Source organism: Panthera pardus, unplaced genomic scaffold (genome assembly GCF_024362965.1).
Source record: "Panthera pardus isolate Hobbes unplaced genomic scaffold, ASM2436296v1 HiC_scaffold_11, whole genome shotgun sequence".
NCBI lineage: Eukaryota > Metazoa > Chordata > Mammalia > Carnivora > Felidae > Panthera > Panthera pardus.
The window spans coordinates 100,362,205-100,380,888 of NW_026526666.1; the positions used below are offsets into that span (position 1 = coordinate 100,362,205).

General features: G+C 55.3%; 1 protein-coding gene across 2 annotated transcripts; it reads left to right on the forward strand.

The window, feature by feature from the left end:
* The first annotated feature begins 475 nt into the window (after nucleotides 1–475).
* ENO1 (enolase 1) lies at nucleotides 476–15,655 on the forward strand. Of its 2 annotated transcripts, none has more exons than XM_019461283.2 (12): nucleotides 476–616; nucleotides 3,088–3,181; nucleotides 5,834–5,929; nucleotides 6,987–7,045; nucleotides 9,498–9,567; nucleotides 10,157–10,290; nucleotides 10,683–10,905; nucleotides 12,030–12,227; nucleotides 13,021–13,222; nucleotides 13,721–13,829; nucleotides 14,004–14,062; nucleotides 15,221–15,655. In XM_019461283.2, the coding sequence occupies exons 2-12, from the start codon at nucleotides 3,097–3,099 to the stop codon at nucleotides 15,288–15,290; spliced, it is 1,305 nt and encodes a 434-aa protein (XP_019316828.2). In that variant the 5' UTR covers nucleotides 476–616; nucleotides 3,088–3,096; the 3' UTR covers nucleotides 15,291–15,655. The 2 variants fall into 2 exon arrangements, with proteins under 2 accessions (XP_019316828.2, XP_019316827.2); XM_019461282.2 differs by lacking the exon at nucleotides 6,987–7,045 and adding an exon at nucleotides 7,364–7,422 and having other exon boundaries at nucleotides 479–616.
* The last annotated feature ends 3,029 nt before the right edge of the window (nucleotides 15,656–18,684 follow it).

Consider the following 18,684-nt stretch of genomic DNA (forward strand, 5'->3'; position numbering starts at 1 on the left):
CTGCACCCCGCTGCGGAGCGGGGCAGGCCGGGAAGTGGGGGGGTGGGGAGGGCAGCGCAGGTCGTCGCCAAGGTCGTGGGCCGGACGTGCGGCGCCGGAGCGACGCTGCGTGCGTGCGGGACTCGGAGTACGTGACGGAACCCCGAACCCTCATGCCGGCCGCCCCACCCCGCCCCTCCCCGGGGCCCCGGCACCGCAGACCCCGCTCGGCCAGAGGTCCCAGCGCGGGGCGGGAGTGGAGGGCGTCGGGACGGGGGCTGGCCCGCACCCCTACACAGCCATGGGGAAGTCGGGGTCCCCCCGGCCCCACTCTGCTCCCCGTCCTGAGGAGTCGCTTCCCCCTCCGGGCCGCAGCGGCCGCTGCAGTCCCGCCCCCTCCAGGGAGGTGCGGGCCCGAATGACGGCACGCCAGGCCAATGACGAGGCGCCGTGGCGGGGGCGGGCCGGGGGGCGGGGGAAGTGGGCGGGGCCTCGAGGAGCTGGGCAGGAAGTCGGGGCAGGCGGCGCGGAGACCCGCTTAGAGCACTCGGCGCGCTGAGACCTTGCGGCTTATCCTCGCGCTCGGTGTCTGCGGCACCCTCTGCTTCTTTCCCGGGCAGCGCTATCCGGCGGTCAGGTAGGGGCTCGGGGAAGGGCTGCCGAGCCGGCGCCCAGACCTGGGGGGGGCCCTGCCCTTGAGTCCGGCGGGGACGTGGAAGGGGCGGGTCGGCACGTGCGAGCCGGCCTCCGGGACCAGGGGCGCGGCGCCGGGCTTTGCCCGGGGCGGGGGCAGGATCTGATTAGCCAGCGATTATGGACTCAGGGGGCCTCTTAACCTGCGGGAGCTCGGGAGTAGGACGCCGCAGGCGTGGAGGGTGCAGGGCTTTGGGGAAGACGCGGGCCTAACTCCGGTGCTCATTAGCGCCAGGCCTTTCCTAAAATGGAGGAAGGGGCAGGGACGGGAGAGATGCCCAGGAAGCCGCGATCCCCTCCCCCCACCAGCAGCCCCTGCTCCCGGCTGGGGGCCCTCGGCCTGCAGTCGGGCGGCTGGGGGACGGAAGGAGCAGCGACTAATGAATGGAACTTCAGAAAGTCCTTATTCTTAAGGAGGCGGCGGCAGAACCGTTGCATAAAGGGGAAAGCCCTCCAGGCGACCTCGCCCAGGTGAGGCCGGAGCTGCTCCCGCTGCCCGGCCTGGCCACTCGCAGTCGGCCCCCGATCTGACATAGAAAGGATGTCTTTTTACGAAAACTTCCTGTTCGTTTTCCCCCTACAATGTGGGCTCCCTCTGGGTGGTGTGGCCCGTCGGTGACTCGCAGCCGAGGACACACGTCGGCCCTTGACCGCCCGGTCCACACGTGCTGCCCCTGGACCGGGGTCCAGGCCGATGAGCTGTGGAGACCAGCCCTCCTTGCTGTCTCTGCTTATTGAACGTTAATGACTGCAGGAAAAGTTTCCTATCCAATTTAAATTTAATTTTATTTTCACACCCTGAAATAAGTTGAATACTTTGTCTTAATGTCTCTAACATGAAACAAAAAATGAGATCTTACAACTGCCTGAGGACATAGTGTAATAAAGATGTGTTTAAAAGTGCATCTGTCTCTCCCTCTCTCTGCCCCTCCTCCACTCTCTCCCAAAATAAATACACATTTAAAAAATAAAAGCGCAGCTAAAACCTATAAAGTGAGGCTGGTAGCCTCGGGTTGGGGGGGAGATTGACAGCAAAGTGCCTGAGGGGACTCTTTTGTCTGGTGGTGGCACTCATACACAGGTATAATTTGCCAAAACTCGGACTTAACCAAAAGCATGAAGCTAAAAAATACGTGTAAACGAATTTGCCTTTTTGTAAGATAATAAAAACTATATGCCTTTTTTTGTTGGCTAATGAATAAAACTCCATTGTTAACCTAGACAGCGAAGCCACAGGAGTGACTTCAGTGTCTAATTTTGAAACATAAAAAAGAAAGATGCCATTTGCTGCTTCAGAACATTCCAGGCAAGATACTGGAGAGGAGCCCAGCTAGATAATGGCTCTGAACACTCGCCCAATTCCACTAGGCCTCTTTCAGTCCTAGAAGTTCATTTCTTCCTTGGGAGCCCCTGGAGGGGAAGGTGAGAGAGGGCTTTCTTTGAGGATCTGCTATTTGCTGTTTGTGGCAGATCTTTTGTTTGTTTGTGCTTTCAAAGAAGGCCTCTTCCCGTGGAGTATCTTAGCATTCAAAGATAGAATCTGGGGGGGGGGGGGGGGGGGGGGGCTGGCTGGCTCAGAGCATGTGACTCAATCTCAGGGTGATGAGCTCAGGCCCCACAATGGGCATGGAGCCTACTTTAGAAAATTTAAAAAAAAATTTTTTTTTAAAAAAAGCAAAAATAGAATCTTTATTCTTTCAACTTAGGACATTTCCTAAGTGAGTTTTTTTGAATGGGTAAAATGCCTGTTGAAAGAAATACTAATTAGATGTCACTGTGCGTCCGGTCTTGGTAAAGATCCAAGTACGATGAAGCATGAAACGGGCAATGGCAAAGATTGTGCACAGACCAAGGACACTCCTGGCCTCAAAATTTCTGAGCATCCCATATCCAGCAGTTGAACATCTTACTGCCTATGTCCCTAGCTAGTCACTGGTCCACTACAAATCAGGTTTTCCTCCTCGGATCACATCAGGGTTGTTGGTTTTTTTGTTTGTTTTTTGCCCTGGGTGGGTTTGCTCACGACCTTCACGTCCCCTTCGTCCTTACTTGGTCCTTCCATTCCCACGCCAGCCCTCGTTGGGAACTGTTGACAATAACCCGTTTCAGACCGCCTCCTCCTCTGCTGTTCCGCATGCCGGCAGCACATGAATCTTTCCGGTGGTTTTGGGTTCTCCCTGGCGCACATTTTCTGGCTTTCTTTGCTTAGAGGACAAGCCCTGGGCTGCTGGGGTTTTTGAGGCCCTGCAGAGCTGGGTCCAGCAGGCTTCCCGACTCTTGCCAGCCTTGCATGCAATATCTGTCCGGTACCAATTCTTCCTTTCTAGTCCAGGAACCCTCAGAAGTGATTCTTCAAATGAATGACCCAAAACTGCATTATGGTTTATGGAAAATATGAACTGTGTTTCCCCACAGAAAGTCACCATGTCTATCCTCAAGGTGCATGCCAGAGAGATCTTCGACTCTCGTGGGAATCCCACCGTCGAGGTGGACCTCTATACCTCCAAAGGTACGTGGGCCTTCCTTTCCGCAGTTCTGCTACCACACTCCCCCCTCCCCCCCTTTTTTTAATTAAGCGACAGAGCCTTAGGTAAGAAAAGGTGGGTCGTGAAAGCCTTCCGTCTGATCGCCATGTGCTGCTAGGTTGTGGTTCCTGACTGGGAGGAGGGGGGGAGGGTTGCCAGACATGGGGTCCTTGTCCTGCTGCTTCTTGGTATTTAAAACAGAAAGCAGGCTGGTTCCTAGGTCAGTGAGGAGAAGAAAGGCCATTCCTCGTCCTTAAAAGGGCCCATCGCTCGTTTGCTTCTTAGTTTGCCGTCACCAGCATGGCAGGTCTGATGTGACAGAGCTTTGTCCACGAAAAGGAAAGATCAGAGGAGTGCAAGTGTATGTGAAGCCTTCTCTTTGTTTCCAGAAATCACTCTTAGACCAAGGGCTGGGGACAGCTCTTAACATTTGGGTGTTGGGCCATTCCATAGGCTCGTGTTTTCTGCCTAGCTGTAAGTCCTCCCTGGAGGGATTTGCCCACGTGGGAAAAATGGAGGCTTCTTTTCTTATGTTTCTTTTCAGAGCGCCCGCAAGTGGGGAGAAGGGGAGAGAGAATCCCAAGCAGGCTCCACACTCCGTGTGGAGCCTGACGCGGGTCTCGATCTCACAAAACTGAGATCATGCCCCGAGCCAAAATCAAGAGTCAGACGGTCAGCCGACTGAGCCACCCAGGCGCCCCTTAAATGGAGACTCTTAAAAGCTTTTGGCGGTTTTTAACTTTAAGGAAATTTGGTGTGTTCCGTCCAGCAATGTCTGAGCTGTTTCCAAATGGACCTTGGGTGGGGTCGGAAAAGGAGCCTCAGGCAGAATCACCCGGCGGCGCTGAGCCCACAGACCTGCCGCTCAGAGCTGAGTCATGGTCTGTAGAAACCCCGGCCCTTCCCTTCCTGCCCTGCCCGCGGTTCCTTGCGGTGGCGGGTGCTGTCGGCACAGGGTTTCTTCACAGCACGTGCTTCATGCCAAATACCCCAGGGTTCGAGGAGAGTACTGGGAATTTCCTCGCGGCTGGCAAGACTGGCTTGCTCACAGCGTGGAACTTTCCATTTGGAAGTTAACGGACTTTAACCAACAGTGCAAACAGGATTCAAGATACTAGAAGATTGTTGGGGGGAGGGGGGGAGCATTCTCTCTGAAACACTTTAAAATGACCAAATATTTTTTTGAAATTTAAACGAACGGAAAGTTTTCTCTTGTGTGTCTGTTGATGCTTTTCAAAGACAGGAAATAGTGGATTTGTGAAGAGCCTTTCATCACTTTTTTTTTTTTATTTATTTACTTTTAAGAGCAGTTTTAGGTTCAGAGCAAAATCCAGCAAAAGGTACAGACAGCACAGGCCCCCTGTCCCCACACGTGCACAGCGTCCCCCACCGGAGTGGGACATTTGTTAACATTGGAACCTGCATTGGCCCATCGTCGCCCAGAGCCCATAGTTACATCAGGGTCACTTGCTTGTTTTCGAGGCTCCTTCACCTCGTCCAGTGCCTGGTGGGGACCTAGAAAGCCAGGGCCCGTGTCAAGAGACCACGTGTCCTGCACACGCCGTCACTGCAGTGACGCAGGCAGACTAACGGACCGTTTATTTAAAATGCCTGCTTGATTTTTTTTTTTCTTTGTTCCTTTGCCTTCTCATATCTCAGGTGGGGAAATCCCTTACGGTTTCAAGTAGTTTCTAGAGGCCGCCTTCACTTCCTGCTCCCCTGAACCCATCTGCCTGCAGTGCCAGATCCCTGCAGTGTCTTTCTTAACAGCGTCCTTTTCCAAGATCAGCTACGTTTATGCTCCGTAGTGTAGGTCTAGCCAGACGGCCGGGTCCCGTGTCCCCAGGATGGCATAGCGTGGTGCTTGATCGCGTTCCAGTGTTCCCAGGCTCGTACCTGTACTGTCCTTATTTTTTATATCTCCGTATGTTTTTATTGGTTACGCGTGGAAATGATCATCTTTTCGATATAGTGGATTAAAGAATATTAATTTCTCTTGGTTTTACAAGTTTATTTGTCTCTTTTTAGAGGTGGGGGGGGGAGAGAGAGAGAGAGAGAGATGAATCTCAAGAAGGTGTCACACTATCAGCCCAACGCAGGGCTCGAACTCACAAACCGTGAGATCATGACCCCAGCCGAATCAGATGCTTAACCAACTAAGCCACCCAGGCGCCCCTTGGTTTTACTTTCCGACTTCAGTGTAGCTACTAGAAGACCTTAAACCTCATAAGTGGCTTGCATCGAATTTCTGTGGGGCGGTGCCCCCGGGGGGTGGTCACAGACCAGCTGCAGGACACGAACGGGGAGCTTGTTAGAGATACAGGCGCAGAGTCTTAGACCTCCCGTTTCGGAACCCGCATCTTAACAAGGTTGCCAGGTGATCGTTTGCGCACAGGAACATCTGAGAAGCTCTGCTTGAAAACTTTTTCTTGAAACTAGAGAGATTCACCAGCTTTGCCATAGGATCCGCGTTGGAGAATGGTCCCCACGTGAAGGGCAGGAGAGACCGACCATCTGAGTCCCCCAGGTGGTGGAAGGACGTGTTTCCCGATGGCTGCCATCTGTGAGTGGGTGGGACTCCGCAAGGGCTGGGACCATGTCTCTCAGTCACGATTTCTTCCTCCCTCAACGTCCAGGTCTCTTCAGAGCCGCTGTGCCCAGTGGTGCCTCAACTGGTATCTACGAGGCCCTCGAGCTCCGGGACAATGACAAGACACGCTACATGGGCAAAGGTAAGAACCCCTGCCTGCCTCTGGAGCGTGGCTGCGTGCCTCGTCCACGCCTCCAGCCCCTGTTCCCGGCCTGTCACAGCCTCCCCACTCTCCACGTGCCTTGTATTTGAGGATGGCACACCCTGATGTGGCCCATGGTGTTGATGGTGAGCGTGTACTCTGTGCCTGGGGGAGCTGGGAGGGTTGGCATGTTGATTCCAGCCTTCCTAAACCTGTGAGCTCAGGGGCAAGAGTCTTACGCTCATTTGTACTGCACTTGGCCCAATCTGGAAAATTCCTGCTTAGGGAACTGTAGCGCAAGAGCCTTGCCGTGTTCCCAGGAGGGCTCCGCGGGCCTTCCAGACCATCAACCCTCTCCAAGGGGCTAGTCTCAGTAGAGTGTGTGGAAGGCCCGGCTAATGGCTCACCTACAGACCAGTCCTGGCAGCTTGATCTTTCTGTTGGGGGATTCACGGACCTGGCAAAGCCAGCCTCTGCTGGGCTGTGCGCAGATCGACCTGTTACTGTCTTGCAAAGTTCGCCTTACCGTAGACAGAATCTGTGTGGCCAAATCACAGAACAGCAGCTGGGGCCTAGACCATGCGTTCTCAACAGGGCAGTATCGCCCCAGGGGTAGGAACTGGTTCTTGGGGGAGGCAAAAAAATTAAAAAAAGAAAAAAAAAATCCTACAATATTACTTCGTTTTATGGTCCTCCAAAGGGCCACAGTATATAAATGGGAGTATAGCATATCTGTGGCATTAAATTTTCAGAGAAGGGCGATTCGGGAAAAGGTCTGAAAAGACTGCAGGGGAGGGGTGGTGATGGAGTGAGCTAGGGAAGTCCGCAGCCGGCGCTCCGGGGATTATCTCCCACGGGTTCCCGCTGCTCCCGGCTCAGGCGGATGCTGGTCCCAAGCAGGCCTTGCAGCACCTCGACTGTAATGAGGGTGAACCCGTGGTCCCGAGGACTCTTCCTGCCTTCCTGTCTCCTCTCTTTTCTCTCATTCCCTGTCCTTCACAGCCTGTTCTCTTCTGAGTCTGTCTTTTTTCCTTCTCTGTCAATCTCTACTGGTCAGGTGTCTCCAGACCCGTTAAGTATATTAATGAGTTCCTGGCACCAGCCTTGTGCACACAGGTAATACACGGGGCATCCTTTAGTGTCTGCGGCTGGTTCCCAGTGCATGGTCTTGCCAACTAACTTCCCTTCAGACATTCTGAGATGGTTGCTCTGTGTGTGGCTCTAATCCTTGGGGGTCCTAGGTAAGAGCACTCAGACTGGGCCAGAAAATACCCCAATCTTGGGGGGACAGAAATGGGGATTTGAAAGCGGTCCCGTTTAAGGTCGCTGGGCGGGCTTCTGAATATCTGGGTTAATATCCTTGGTGGTTCGCTCAGTGCTGCTCACGCCTGTTTTTCATTAATGCCGGTAATTTGATTTGATTGTTCCTTCTAGGTGTCTCAAAGGCTGTTGAGCACATCAATAAAACTATTGCACCTGCCCTGATTAGCAAGGTAGGACCTGCCTCCTGATAACTAATGTATTAATGCCATCAGAGCGTCTCCCAGGCCAGTGGGCTTTCCTGGTTATGGAAGAGCTTATTCTGAGAGCTAAAGGAGCCCGTTGGATTCCCTGTCCTGCATGAGAATGACCTCACCTTTACTAATCCAGCCCCTGCCTGCGTCCACACCTAACAGCGCATGGAATTGGATCAGGGCGACGGGAGACCGTCTCATGATTTTTCCCTCCAACTATCTTGACCTTTGGGAAGTTAAGATCCAGATTTTAAGAGCGGCTCTTGGGTGTTGAGCAGAGTATCCACGGTGACCGACTATTTTTCACGAACCATGGAATTATTTACTTTATTTTTACTGGCTTTTTGTTTAAACAACAGAGCTCTGGTTGAATAAAATTTGACTTGGAACCTCAGAGTGTCGTAAAAGTAGGGTGAAGTAAGGAGGGGACCCACCAGCCCAACCCACTCCTGCCTCAGCCCCGCCCCACCCCGCCCCAACTCCCGTGGCACTGGCGAGGGCAAGAAGGATTTAAAAGCCCTTGGCTAGGGAAGCCTTCTCAGGCCTGGAGCCAACTGCAGCGGCCGGCCCGCGTGTGCCTCCCCTCCTTGAACTCATCCTGTTCCCCAGGGGCGCACAGGCTCCTCTGTTGTTTGTCCCCGGCTGGCTTACCTCGGCCTGGCCTTCGCGGGCCTTGTTCATGGGTCCCCAGACGGTTTCTCGTGGCTGCTCTGCCAGCTCACGTGCTCTGACCCGGCCTCCCGGGCATCTCCACGCACCCCTTCGTTCTTTGTGCCCGGGTGCCCTTACCTGGTGTGACTAACGCAGTGAGAAGGGCTCTCCTGGGCATCTCTCTTCCCTCTGGGGAAAGGAAGCCGTCTTCACACTCTTCCTGGCGGGGGTCTACCTGGACCCGTCTTGGGTGGCTGACGGCCGACTTTGGCCAAACGTGCTTTGTGAAAACAGCAAAAGATCCCAAGTTATTGACGTGGCATGATGCAGTAATACGTGGTTTTCCTTTCGTATTTTAATTTCTATACAAAGCACTTTATAAATAAAATCAGAGATTTTTGTTAATTATGAAGTTTTTAAAGTAATGCTAACTTTTAGTAAATTGTTTTAAGCCAGCTTTTAGGACACCAGTGTTTTGGGTTTTTTTTTTTTTTTTTTGGTTTTTTTTTTTTTTGCTTTTTTGTTTGAAGTAATCTCTGTACCCAGTGTGGGGTTCACACCCACAACCTCGAGATCCAGAGTTGCATGCTCTGTTGGCTGAGCCAGCCAGGTGTCCCTTTAAGACACCAGTTTTGGGGCACCTGGGTGCTTCAGTTTGTTGGGCATCCGACTTTGGCTCAGGTCATGGTTTCGCGGTTCGTGGGTTCGAGCCCCGTGTCGGGCTCTGTGCTGACCGCTCAGAGCCCAGAGCCTGCTTCAGATTCTGTGTCTCCCTCTCTCTCCGCCCCTCCCCTGCTCATGTTCTGTCTTTCTCTCAATAATAAACATAAAAAAAAAAAAAAGACACCAGTTTTATTACTTTATACTGGAAACACTCATTTTGATCAGTCATCAAGCATTTTGCGGAATGATTGGACTACCTACTTGCAAAAGTCCTATCGCCCTCGAGAGTGTGAAGTTTGCCGTCACTGAGGGTGCCCAAGAGGGGTGGTCCTGTCACTTAACCTTCGAGGACCACAGCTCGTTGGCCTGAACAGAGTTCTGTTATTTATTGCCCCCCAAAATTGCACTACTTAGCATGGTCCGGGCAGCTCTCTGCCTTACACAGGATGTAATTTCGGACTCCCCAGGTAGACCAACCTCTGTGACGCCAGGTCCGCATCTCGGGCAGTTGATCGTTGGCTCCCTAGTGCTTGGAGAAACGTCTGAGAATGCGAAACCAAGCAAAAGGCGGTTTTGTGACTCCCAGGTTCTTGTTTCCTGCCCCCCCCCCTTTTTTGCCTCCCATACAAATGCATAGCATAGAACTGGTTCAGGATTGGCACAGTTCCAAAGTTGTCTGGGTTCCGGGGAGGGGAGTGACCACGCTCCCCCGAGCGGCTGACCCTCCCTTCTCCCCACAGAAACTGAGCGTTGTGGAGCAGGAGAAGATTGACAAACTGATGATCGAGATGGACGGGACAGAAAATAAATGTGAGTGACGGGGGTGGAGTCGGCCGGCCTCCCAAAGACCTTCCGACCCTCTGAGGGTCACCATGTGTGACCGAGGACTGTGCAGCGTGATCATCTGTGGGCTCTGCGGGGCCCATCAGCTCACCATAACGAAACTTGTTCTGGGGGTGTCTGGGTGGCTTAGTTAAGCATCGGATGCTTAATCTCAGGGTCGTGAGTTCAAGCCCTACGTTAGGCTCTGCACTGGGCATGAGGCCTACCAAAAAAACCAAACACGTTTGTAGATATTAGGAGAAATATCAGGTGACAGCTTGTGCGTGGGGTTACTTCAAAGAGGCTTCTGCTTTGTAGTGATTGAGGCAGTTTGTGGAGTTTGCCAGAGTTCCATAGACCAGAGAAAGGGCTTTCTCTTCTGGGGAGAAAGCAGATGAATCCTCACGGCGTGCCGTCATGTTCCTGGGTCGGACGCCGGAAGTAGGTGCGGTAGAGAGGAATGGTTCTGGATCCAGGCCGGGTGCGCTCCCGTGTCGGAGTGCGGGCCAGAAGGCTGGCAGGAGAAGGGTTAAGGGTTACGGGTAAGAAACTGCTTCATTGAACTCTTCTGTTCCAGCTAAATTTGGTGCAAACGCCATCCTGGGAGTGTCCCTGGCAGTCTGCAAGGCGGGGGCCGTTGAGAAGGGGGTGCCTCTGTACCGCCACATTGCCGACCTGGCTGGCAATGCTGAAGTCATCCTGCCGGTTCCGGTGAGTGGCTTTGAACTTCCCAAGTGAGGACCTGAGGCCTCCCACCGCTCGATCTCATCCACACGTGACTGTCCCAGCTCCGTGGGTACAGGCCAGCTCTGGAGGTCTCCACTGTGAACACCTGCCCTTTGCTAAGAGTGACCCTGAGCTGGGGACTCCACCCCCCCCACCCCCCCGTGCTCCACGTCCTTCCTTGCTGACGGGATGAAAATCCCACTGGCCTTGTTGGGTCGGGGGTGTTCGCTGAGGTAGCAGCCAGTCCGGGACAGCAGGTGCACCTGGTGGCGGTTCCTGAGGCGTCAGGGGAGACCTGGTGAGCGTGTCCTGGCCGCGAGGGGGCTGCTTGCTGGGATTGTCTGGGCCGGATGCCGCATCTGCCTGTCTCTCCCCAGGCTTTCAACGTCATCAACGGCGGTTCTCACGCCGGCAACAAGCTGGCCATGCAAGAGTTCATGATCCTCCCCGTTGGTGCCGCCAACTTCAGGGAAGCTATGCGCATCGGTGCGGAGGTTTACCACAACCTGAAGAACGTCATCAAGGAGAAATACGGAAAAGACGCCACCAACGTGGGGGACGAAGGCGGCTTTGCCCCTAACATCCTGGAGAACAAAGAAGGTACGGGCCCCGGAGGGGTCCCCGGGCGCACAGCACCTGCCCGCACCTGCCGCTCGGGGCCGTCGCTCTTTCCACCTTTCATGCGCCTGCGAGCGCCTGCGAGCGAGCGGAGTTCCGGGAAGGGGGTGGGAGCCGGGCCTCTATTTTGTAAAGTAACAAGGAATCTCCTTGCTAATTTGGCTTCTGAGCAGCCCGGTTAGTCTGAAGCAGGCTCGGCCGTGGGGCACGGGCTCACCGTACAGCTTACTCCTGCCATCCTCGCACCACGTCGCGATGGCAGAGGTTCGAAGTCCGCTCCGTGTTCGGGCTGCTGTCTGCCCCACGCCAGGACCAGCGGCCGCCTCGGCTCGTTCCACCACGGGAGCCTCACGTGGCGTCGTTTGGCCTTGAGTCCTTAGGCACAGAGTGAAATGGAAGCGTTGAGTAGGGCGCAGAGAGTCTCGGGACAAGACTGAGCTTTTGGTTTTAGGAGGGAAGGAGGCTTCAGCCACGTTTTGTCGCCTTCAGCGGCAGCTAGCGAAAGAAAAGGGTGGCCGTCCTGCCCTTTGGGTCAGTTATGCGAAATGCTAACGTTCGGCCATTCGGACCTGTAAAAAATGATCCTCTCACGGTTTAACGTGGTAGTTTGGAGATGCGTGGTGTGGAACAGGTGCCGAATGTCTCTGTCCGCTTCCGTCCAGGCAGCACTGCCACGTGAGGCAGAGCAGAGCCTGGGCCGGGGTCACCCTCGCCGTCCCGGGCCCTTGGTCCGCTGGGCTCCCTCTCGGATCCCAGCCTTTCGGCACTGTTGAGAACCCGTTCCTTGGGACGGCGGATCTCAGCCGGGCGCCGTCACTGCGTCTTGGCCAGCACAGCTGTTCCTGGGTGCTAAATTTGGGAGCATCTGTCCGTGAGAACGCCTCGTAGAGTGGAGACTGAATTTCTCACTCGGTTATCTGCCGGGGCCCTGACCGACGGTTTCTTGCTCCAAAGCAGAAAAAAGTTAACTGGAATCACTGAAACGGAGGGCTGGGGCCAGAGCATCTCGTGGTCTTCCTGCTAGGGTGCCCATTTGGCAGGGGTCACAGGGACGTTTTCGCTCCACCTGCCTGGTTTCCGATCTTGTCGCCACCCTCTCTTCCCAGCTCTGGAGCTGCTGAAGAACGCCATCGGGAAGGCCGGCTACACCGACAAGGTCGTCATCGGCATGGACGTCGCCGCTTCTGAGTTCTTCAGGGCGGGGAAGTATGACCTGGACTTCAAGTCTCCCGATGACCCCAGCAGGTACATCACACCCGACGAGCTGGCCAACCTGTACAAGTCCTTCATCAGGGACTACCCAGGTGAGTGCTCGGGGCGGCCCCTTCTCCGGCCACTGCCTGCAGCGCTCTGCCGGCTGGTGGCGGGGCTCCCGGGAGAGTGCGTGGGGCACCCGCGCCCCCACCTCCCTGGGGGAGGGCCTCACGGAAGTGCCGGTGCAGCAGGCGAGTCGGGAGGTGGGTCCAGGATGCCAGCCGGGCACTGACGTGTGCTAGGTCGTTTGCAAAGTGTCGGGGCTTCTGCCCCTGTCACCACAGCCACCTGAGCAGATGCGGTCCTGGCTCCCTTGCACAGGTGGGAGCGAGCCTTGAAAACCCGACCTGCGGTGTTTTCCGCCCACTGCGAGCCGGCGCTCCTCCGGGCACCGTTAATGCCGGTTCACGCGGGAGGGAAACTGAGGCACAGAGCGGGTCAGTGATGTGCCCAAGGGTGGTCAGCACATGTTGGAGCGCGAATCAGACCAGGAAGTCCGTGCGTGAACTCAAAGCTAAAAAATGTGCCCAGGGTGGAGCCGAGACCAGCCCAGCCCTTGGCTTCCTGAGCCCACCGCTGTATGCTCAATGGCACTAAACTCAAGCCACCCTGGGCAGGGAAGTGTCCCACTTAGCAGCTCTGGGGTCCCAGGACTACAGCTGACTTGCCTGTGACAGGAGTCGGTGGGTAGGCAGAGTGTCTCCAGGGCTGGGTCGGGGAGCCGGTCCTGTCCCGCATGGGAGAGGGGTGAGGCCAGGCGAGCAGCGAGCCGGGAGGGAAGGAGGCTCGGGTGCCCTTCAGCACTCGGGTCTCCCCGGCAAAACCTGGCTCTCGTTTCCCCAGTGGTGTCCATTGAAGATCCCTTCGACCAGGATGACTGGGAAGCTTGGCAGAAGTTCACTGCCAGCGCCGGCATCCAGGTGGTGGGGGATGATCTCACCGTGACCAACCCGAAGCGGATTTCCAAGGCCGTGAACGAGAGGTCGTGCAACTGCCTCCTGCTCAAAGTGAACCAGATCGGCTCCGTGACCGAGTCCCTCCAGGCGTGAGTGTCCCCGGGGGGGTCAGCTGTCAGGGAGCGAGGCACAGAGTCTCAGCCAGAGCTCCCGGCTGGAACTATAACGGGCTTCCGGTGGGCGTCCCGGGTGGCTTCTGGATGAGCCGTGGCCCCAGGGGGCTCGGGTGTCGGGCCGCTGTGGCCCGGGCCTGACCCCTTTGTGGCTCCAGGCTCTTGACTTCATTTTACGTGGAGAATATCGGTCACAGGTGCGGTCAGGAGAACAAGTCTGTCCGCCCAAGGAGGCTAGACCCTATTTTGTAAACGTGACCTAGAGGGCTGAGAAGGTCCTCAGGACTCTGACTGGAGAGAAAGGTGGGGGTTCTCGTCATCCCCAGGAGTTGAGAGCTTGGTGGCAGCTCCTGGCTCCGACCCCTCCCGCGGTCTCCTACCAGGGGCGGCGAGCCCCTGGCTTCAGGAGGGGCCGCCGTGCCCTGGAAGTGGAGTCCTGCCGTCACAACCATCTGGGTTGTTTCCTGACTTCAGGTGCAAGCTGGCCCAGTCCAACGGGTGGGGCGTCATGGTGTCGCATCGCTCGGGGGAGACCGAGGATACCTTCATCGCTGACCTGGTGGTGGGACTTTGCACTGGGCAGGTAAAGAGCTTCTCTGACCTCAGCTGCCCGAGCACAAGCAGGAAGGGGGGAGGCGGACGGGGTCCCGGATGCCCCTTCATCCCCTGGTTCCTAGGGTCAGAAATCCCGCCCAGAACGCCCACGAAGATTGAGAGTGCATGGCAGGCACACGTGACCTTTCCTTTCCCTTTCTAGATCAAGACAGGTGCACCTTGCCGTTCTGAGCGCCTGGCCAAGTACAACCAGATCCTCAGGTGAAGAGGAAGCCCGGGGGCACTGGGAGCTCTTGGCTCTGCGGGGCGTGTGCACATGCGGGGCGGGGGGCCCGTGTCAGGTCGCCCGTGTCAGGTCGTGGGTGACTCGGGCGGAGAACCTTGCCCCTTGGCCCCAAGGCTGGAGCCGGTCCCGTGCTGCCACCTTCTGGTGGAGGAGGGAACAGGCTCCCCCTTCAGACAATCACAAAGCCGTTAGAGCTAAGAGAGATCCCCAGCGGATATGTCGTTCAGCACCCGTGTTTTGTGGACGGGGAACCGGGGCTCAGTGAAGAAGGAAATTCAGGGCGACAGGAAGGTTTCCACTGTTCAGTGCTTCTGGATATCTGGTCCCTTTTTATCATAACGTGTCCATGGAAACCTCCTTAACGTGGAGACTTGCCTCCTTTTTTGTCCCTTTTGTTAGTCTCGCAGGAAAAGAAACCTCTCTTTCGTAGTTCTGCCCATGTTACCCTTTCCTTAAACAAAACGTGACTGGCAGAGCACGCGCCCTTCCCCGCCACGTAGATACGGCAGCTGCTGGTACTCGTGCACGCTTCTTCTCGTCCGCCTGCCTTTCGCCTTTTTGGCTGGAGAATTTTCAGCCCGTTCCAGCCATGTGATTTCACCTATGAATACCTTAGCACATGTCTCAGAGAAAACAGTTATGTTTGCTTTGTGATGTAACCATCGTGCTGTGAGAGTGCCCAGGGTTCAGTCGTGCCATGACAGTCGTGCCCAGCATTCCTGGGGCCCGTCTCCCCTGGTGCGACACCAGGATGCAAACGCTTCATTCAGGGCCTTCCCTCCTTTTGTCCCCATGCCATTTATTCGAAGAGACTGGGTTGTCCTTTCGTTAAAGAGCGTTTTTGTTATATTCTGAGAAGTAGCAGTGTTGACCTATCTGCTAGTCTGCCTTTGGGAAACTCTGGGGGCAGAGAAGGCAGGGAAGGCTGAGGGGCAGCAGGTGGCCCGCTTGCTGGGGGAGCCGGGTGGACGGGGAGGGCCCGGTGCTCCTGTCTTCCTGCTGGCTCCGAGGACCGCATCGAGGAGGCTGGGCGAGTGCCGGGGCCTGGTCCCCGGGTGGGGAAACGTAGGCCTTGGGGGTGGAGATTTCACTTCTCTTTCTCACCCCCTCCTCTCTGTCCTCGGCTTCCCCAGAATTGAAGAGGAACTGGGTAGCAAAGCCAAGTTTGCCGGCAGAAGCTTCAGAAACCCCCTCGCCAAGTAAGCTCCGGGCGACGCACCCCGAGCTCTGTGGTCCTGAGTCGGCTCATTAGATCTCTGCTCCTGGCGTCCCCCGGGCACCTCGAGGCCCCCGGCCGGAGCCTCTGCTAGTCACATGCCCTCTCCCTTCCTGTGATGTTCTCACTGCTTCCTTAGAACCGCTGCAGAAGCCAGGCTTGACCATCTGGAACCCTGCTGGAAATCCTAGCTCTGTAATCATGTGATTGGCCCAGATCAGTGTTTTCTCACCTCACTTCCCACCAAGAGTCTGCAGCTGAGTCTGTCTACGTTGTAATCACAAGGTGTCCACAGGCGAGATCCCCAGTGGTTTTGTTTGCAGAATAAAAAGGCCTCAGTGACCCATAGAAATGTGTGTGTGTGTGTAAAACATTCTGAGTCTGTCCATTCGTCATGTCTTGAGTGTTCATGTTCATGTTACGCTGGGGTACAGCCCTGTAAGAGTTGGGATGCTTTGTGTCCTGACAAAGGGACAGGAGTTGAGGACATTTCATAAGTCTTTGGGCAGGGCATTTGAGGCAAAAGGGGAAGGGGGGGCATGTTGTATCCTTGAACAGAAGTAGGGTCCTTCTTGGGAGCAGAACATGACTTCTTATTTGGGAGAAAATACAAACACAGAACTGTTACAGGTGACCTCAGGGTGGTGGCTTCTAGATCACATGAGCCTGTAATTGTCCAGACCGGAAGGCCTCCTGGATAGAGCACAGCCAACCATCCTGGGCAAGCTGGAAGGTGGTTTCTGGGTTCCTGGGGGAAGAAGGTAAAAGGATGGTTGAACGGCAGCTCTGGGGAGGCGGGAGGGCGTTTGGAAGGCCTTGGAATCCCATTTAGATGAATACAATTTAATGCCATTCCTCGTTCTTCCTAATATTTCCGCTGCTTGAAAGCTACACGTAGTGATGCCCACAGCACTGTGTACTGATCGGCTCTGCAGAAAGCACCCATACTGTGTTCATGAACACCCGAGCGTGAGGAGGTACATTTACTTAGAACTGAGAGATGAAGTATTGTGGTTACTCTCTGCCCCTTGGAAGCATCTCGTGTTTTATTAGCAATTTTACTTTTTTCCCCTTATTTGGTCAAGTCTCGAATTGTGGGTTTTGTTCTGTTTTGTTTTAATGTTTATTTTTGAGACAGAGCAGGGGAGGAGCAGAGGAAGGGGTTGGGGGGACAGAGGATCCAAAGCAGGCTCTGCACTGACAGCAGAGGGCCTGACGCGGGGCTCGAACTCAGGAACCATGAGATCTTGACCTGAGCTGAAGTCCGACTCAACCACCTGAGCCACCGGGTGCCCCTCGAATTGTGTTTTAATCCCCAGCCTGAGGACTAGGACGCCTCCTCGTGGGCATTTTTATTTATTGTTTATTAGTTTGGATTTAACTCCAGAGGCAGAATCAGTGGGAAAAGGCACACCGAGAGATTTATCACAAGGAATTGGCTTCTGAGACTGTGGGGCACGGCCGGGCAAATCCAAAGTCCATGGGGCAGCCCGTCAGGACCGAGCCCGGGCACGGGTGAAACCTTGATTCACAGGTGGAATTTCTCCCTTGGGGGAACTTCAGGCCCTGCCCTTAGGACCCAACTGATTGAGTCAGGAAATCCTGGTTCTTTGCACACCCAGGTCTTCCGCGATTATTTACTTAAGGTCCAGTGACCAGTGGCTAATTGCGCCTGCCGGGTAGCCTCACGGTGATACTTAGGTTCGTATTTGATAGAATAACAGGAATCAGAGTCAGGTTGACAGGCCACAAAGCCACCGCCCGTTGTCCACTCTCCAATCTCCAAGTATCCGTAACCAAGTCCTATTTCCACCTCGTGTGGTATAACTCCCGAGGCCGAAACCACCCCGTCCGGATGTCAGTGACTGGCTTCTGGAATTGATTCTGGAGGGAAAGGAAGCCTTCCTTCAACCAGGCTCGGCAGCCTTACTAGGATTCGATGCCCAACCTTAAAGCAGCCAAATTTGGTTTAGTGCCCTCATTCACTGACACCGGTTTAAAGCAACAGCAGATAAAGGCATTTATCACTCCGGTCACAGGGCAGGTGGAGGTAGGACCCCTTTCAGAGGCGCACCGCCTATATAGAAGGTTGCCGGCGTGGCGCTGGGGCCGTTCGTGGCCCAGCGTGGACCGGGAAGAATCACACCCCAAAGGACCTTTTCCGAGGAGCCCAGTCAAGCAAGTCAGGTGACGTTAATTCTCCGTTTCTAGAAAGCCAGTCTTGGGCCTTCTGCTGGCCTATAATGTGAAATGTCTCTGGATCACAAGTGTTCCAGGAACTACAAGTGCTTTTTAGTAAACACCTTTGTCAGCATTCTGCTAGCAGCCTCTGGACTTGCTTTATGACTTTTCCCTTTTTAACTTCGTATTACAAACGCTTTTCCACAAAACATACATTTCTCGTCTGTGGTTATCTCCCAGCCTCCTGCCACTCTGACGCCAGAACAAAAATCGACGGAAAATTTGAAGCAGTTTGGGGCGCCCGGGTGGCTCAGTCGGTTCGGCGTCCGACTTCGGCTCAGGTCATGATCTCACGGTTCGTGAGTTCGAGCCCTGCATCGGGCTCACTGCTCTCAGGGCAGAGACCACTTAAAATCCTCTGTTCCCCTCGCTCCCTGCCCCTTCCCCACTTGTGCACGCACGTGCGCTCTCTATCTCAGAATAAACAAACATGAAGAAGAAAATCTGACAGGCGCCCGGGTGGCTCCGTCGGTTAAGCACCCAGCTTTGGCTCAGGCCATGATCTCGTGGTTTGTGCGTTTGAGCCCCGCGTTGGGCTCCACGCTGATAGTACAGAGCCTGCTTGGGATTCTCTCTATCCCTGTCTCTCTGCCCCTCCCCCTGCTCGCTCGCTCGGTCTGTCGGCCCTCGCAGTGGCCAACGCAGAGGCAGAGTGCAGTAGCCGAGAGCACAGGTGGAGCTGGACAGCTTTGGATTCTGGACTTTTCTACTGAGCAGTTGTGCCCCACGTCCCCATCTGTAAAATGGGGCTAATAATGCCGTGGTGCTGCCTCCCGGGTTATTGCTCACACCAAGCCAGGCCCCGCAGTTAAACAGGCACAGAGCTCCTCAACTCAGAAGAGGTGGGGGGCACAGGGAAGGGAGGGAGGGCCTCAGAGCGTACAAGGCGTCGTGGCCAGGAGGGACCGGAAGGGGAGGGTTTGCAGCGGGCGCTGCCAGCCCCCCGGGGACGAGGACGGGCACCACTGAGCCGGTCTGAGGTTCAGCGACCTGACCCAGGTATAATTCGCATTCAGGGACAGGCCACATCTGTGCCACGGTCACAACACAGAACATTTCCAGCACCCCCAAGACTTCCTCCAGCCCCTTCCCAATCTCCACCCCCACCCCTTGGGCTCAGGCAACCTAGTGGTTTTTTCT

What these genes read in the sequence shown, in the direction of transcription:
- ENO1 (XM_019461283.2), top strand. Translation starts at nt 3,097, where the DNA reads ATGTCTATCCTCAAGGTGCATGCCAGAGAGATCTTCGACTCTCGTGGG. An exon ending in AAGTCATCCTGCCGGTTCCG is followed by an intron (nt 10,291 to 10,682) that starts GTGAGTGGCTTT and finishes GTCTCTCCCCAG; the next exon opens with GCTTTCAACGTCATCAACGG. An exon ending in GTGACCGAGTCCCTCCAGGC is followed by an intron (nt 13,223 to 13,720) that starts GTGAGTGTCCCC and finishes TCCTGACTTCAG; the next exon opens with GTGCAAGCTGGCCCAGTCCA.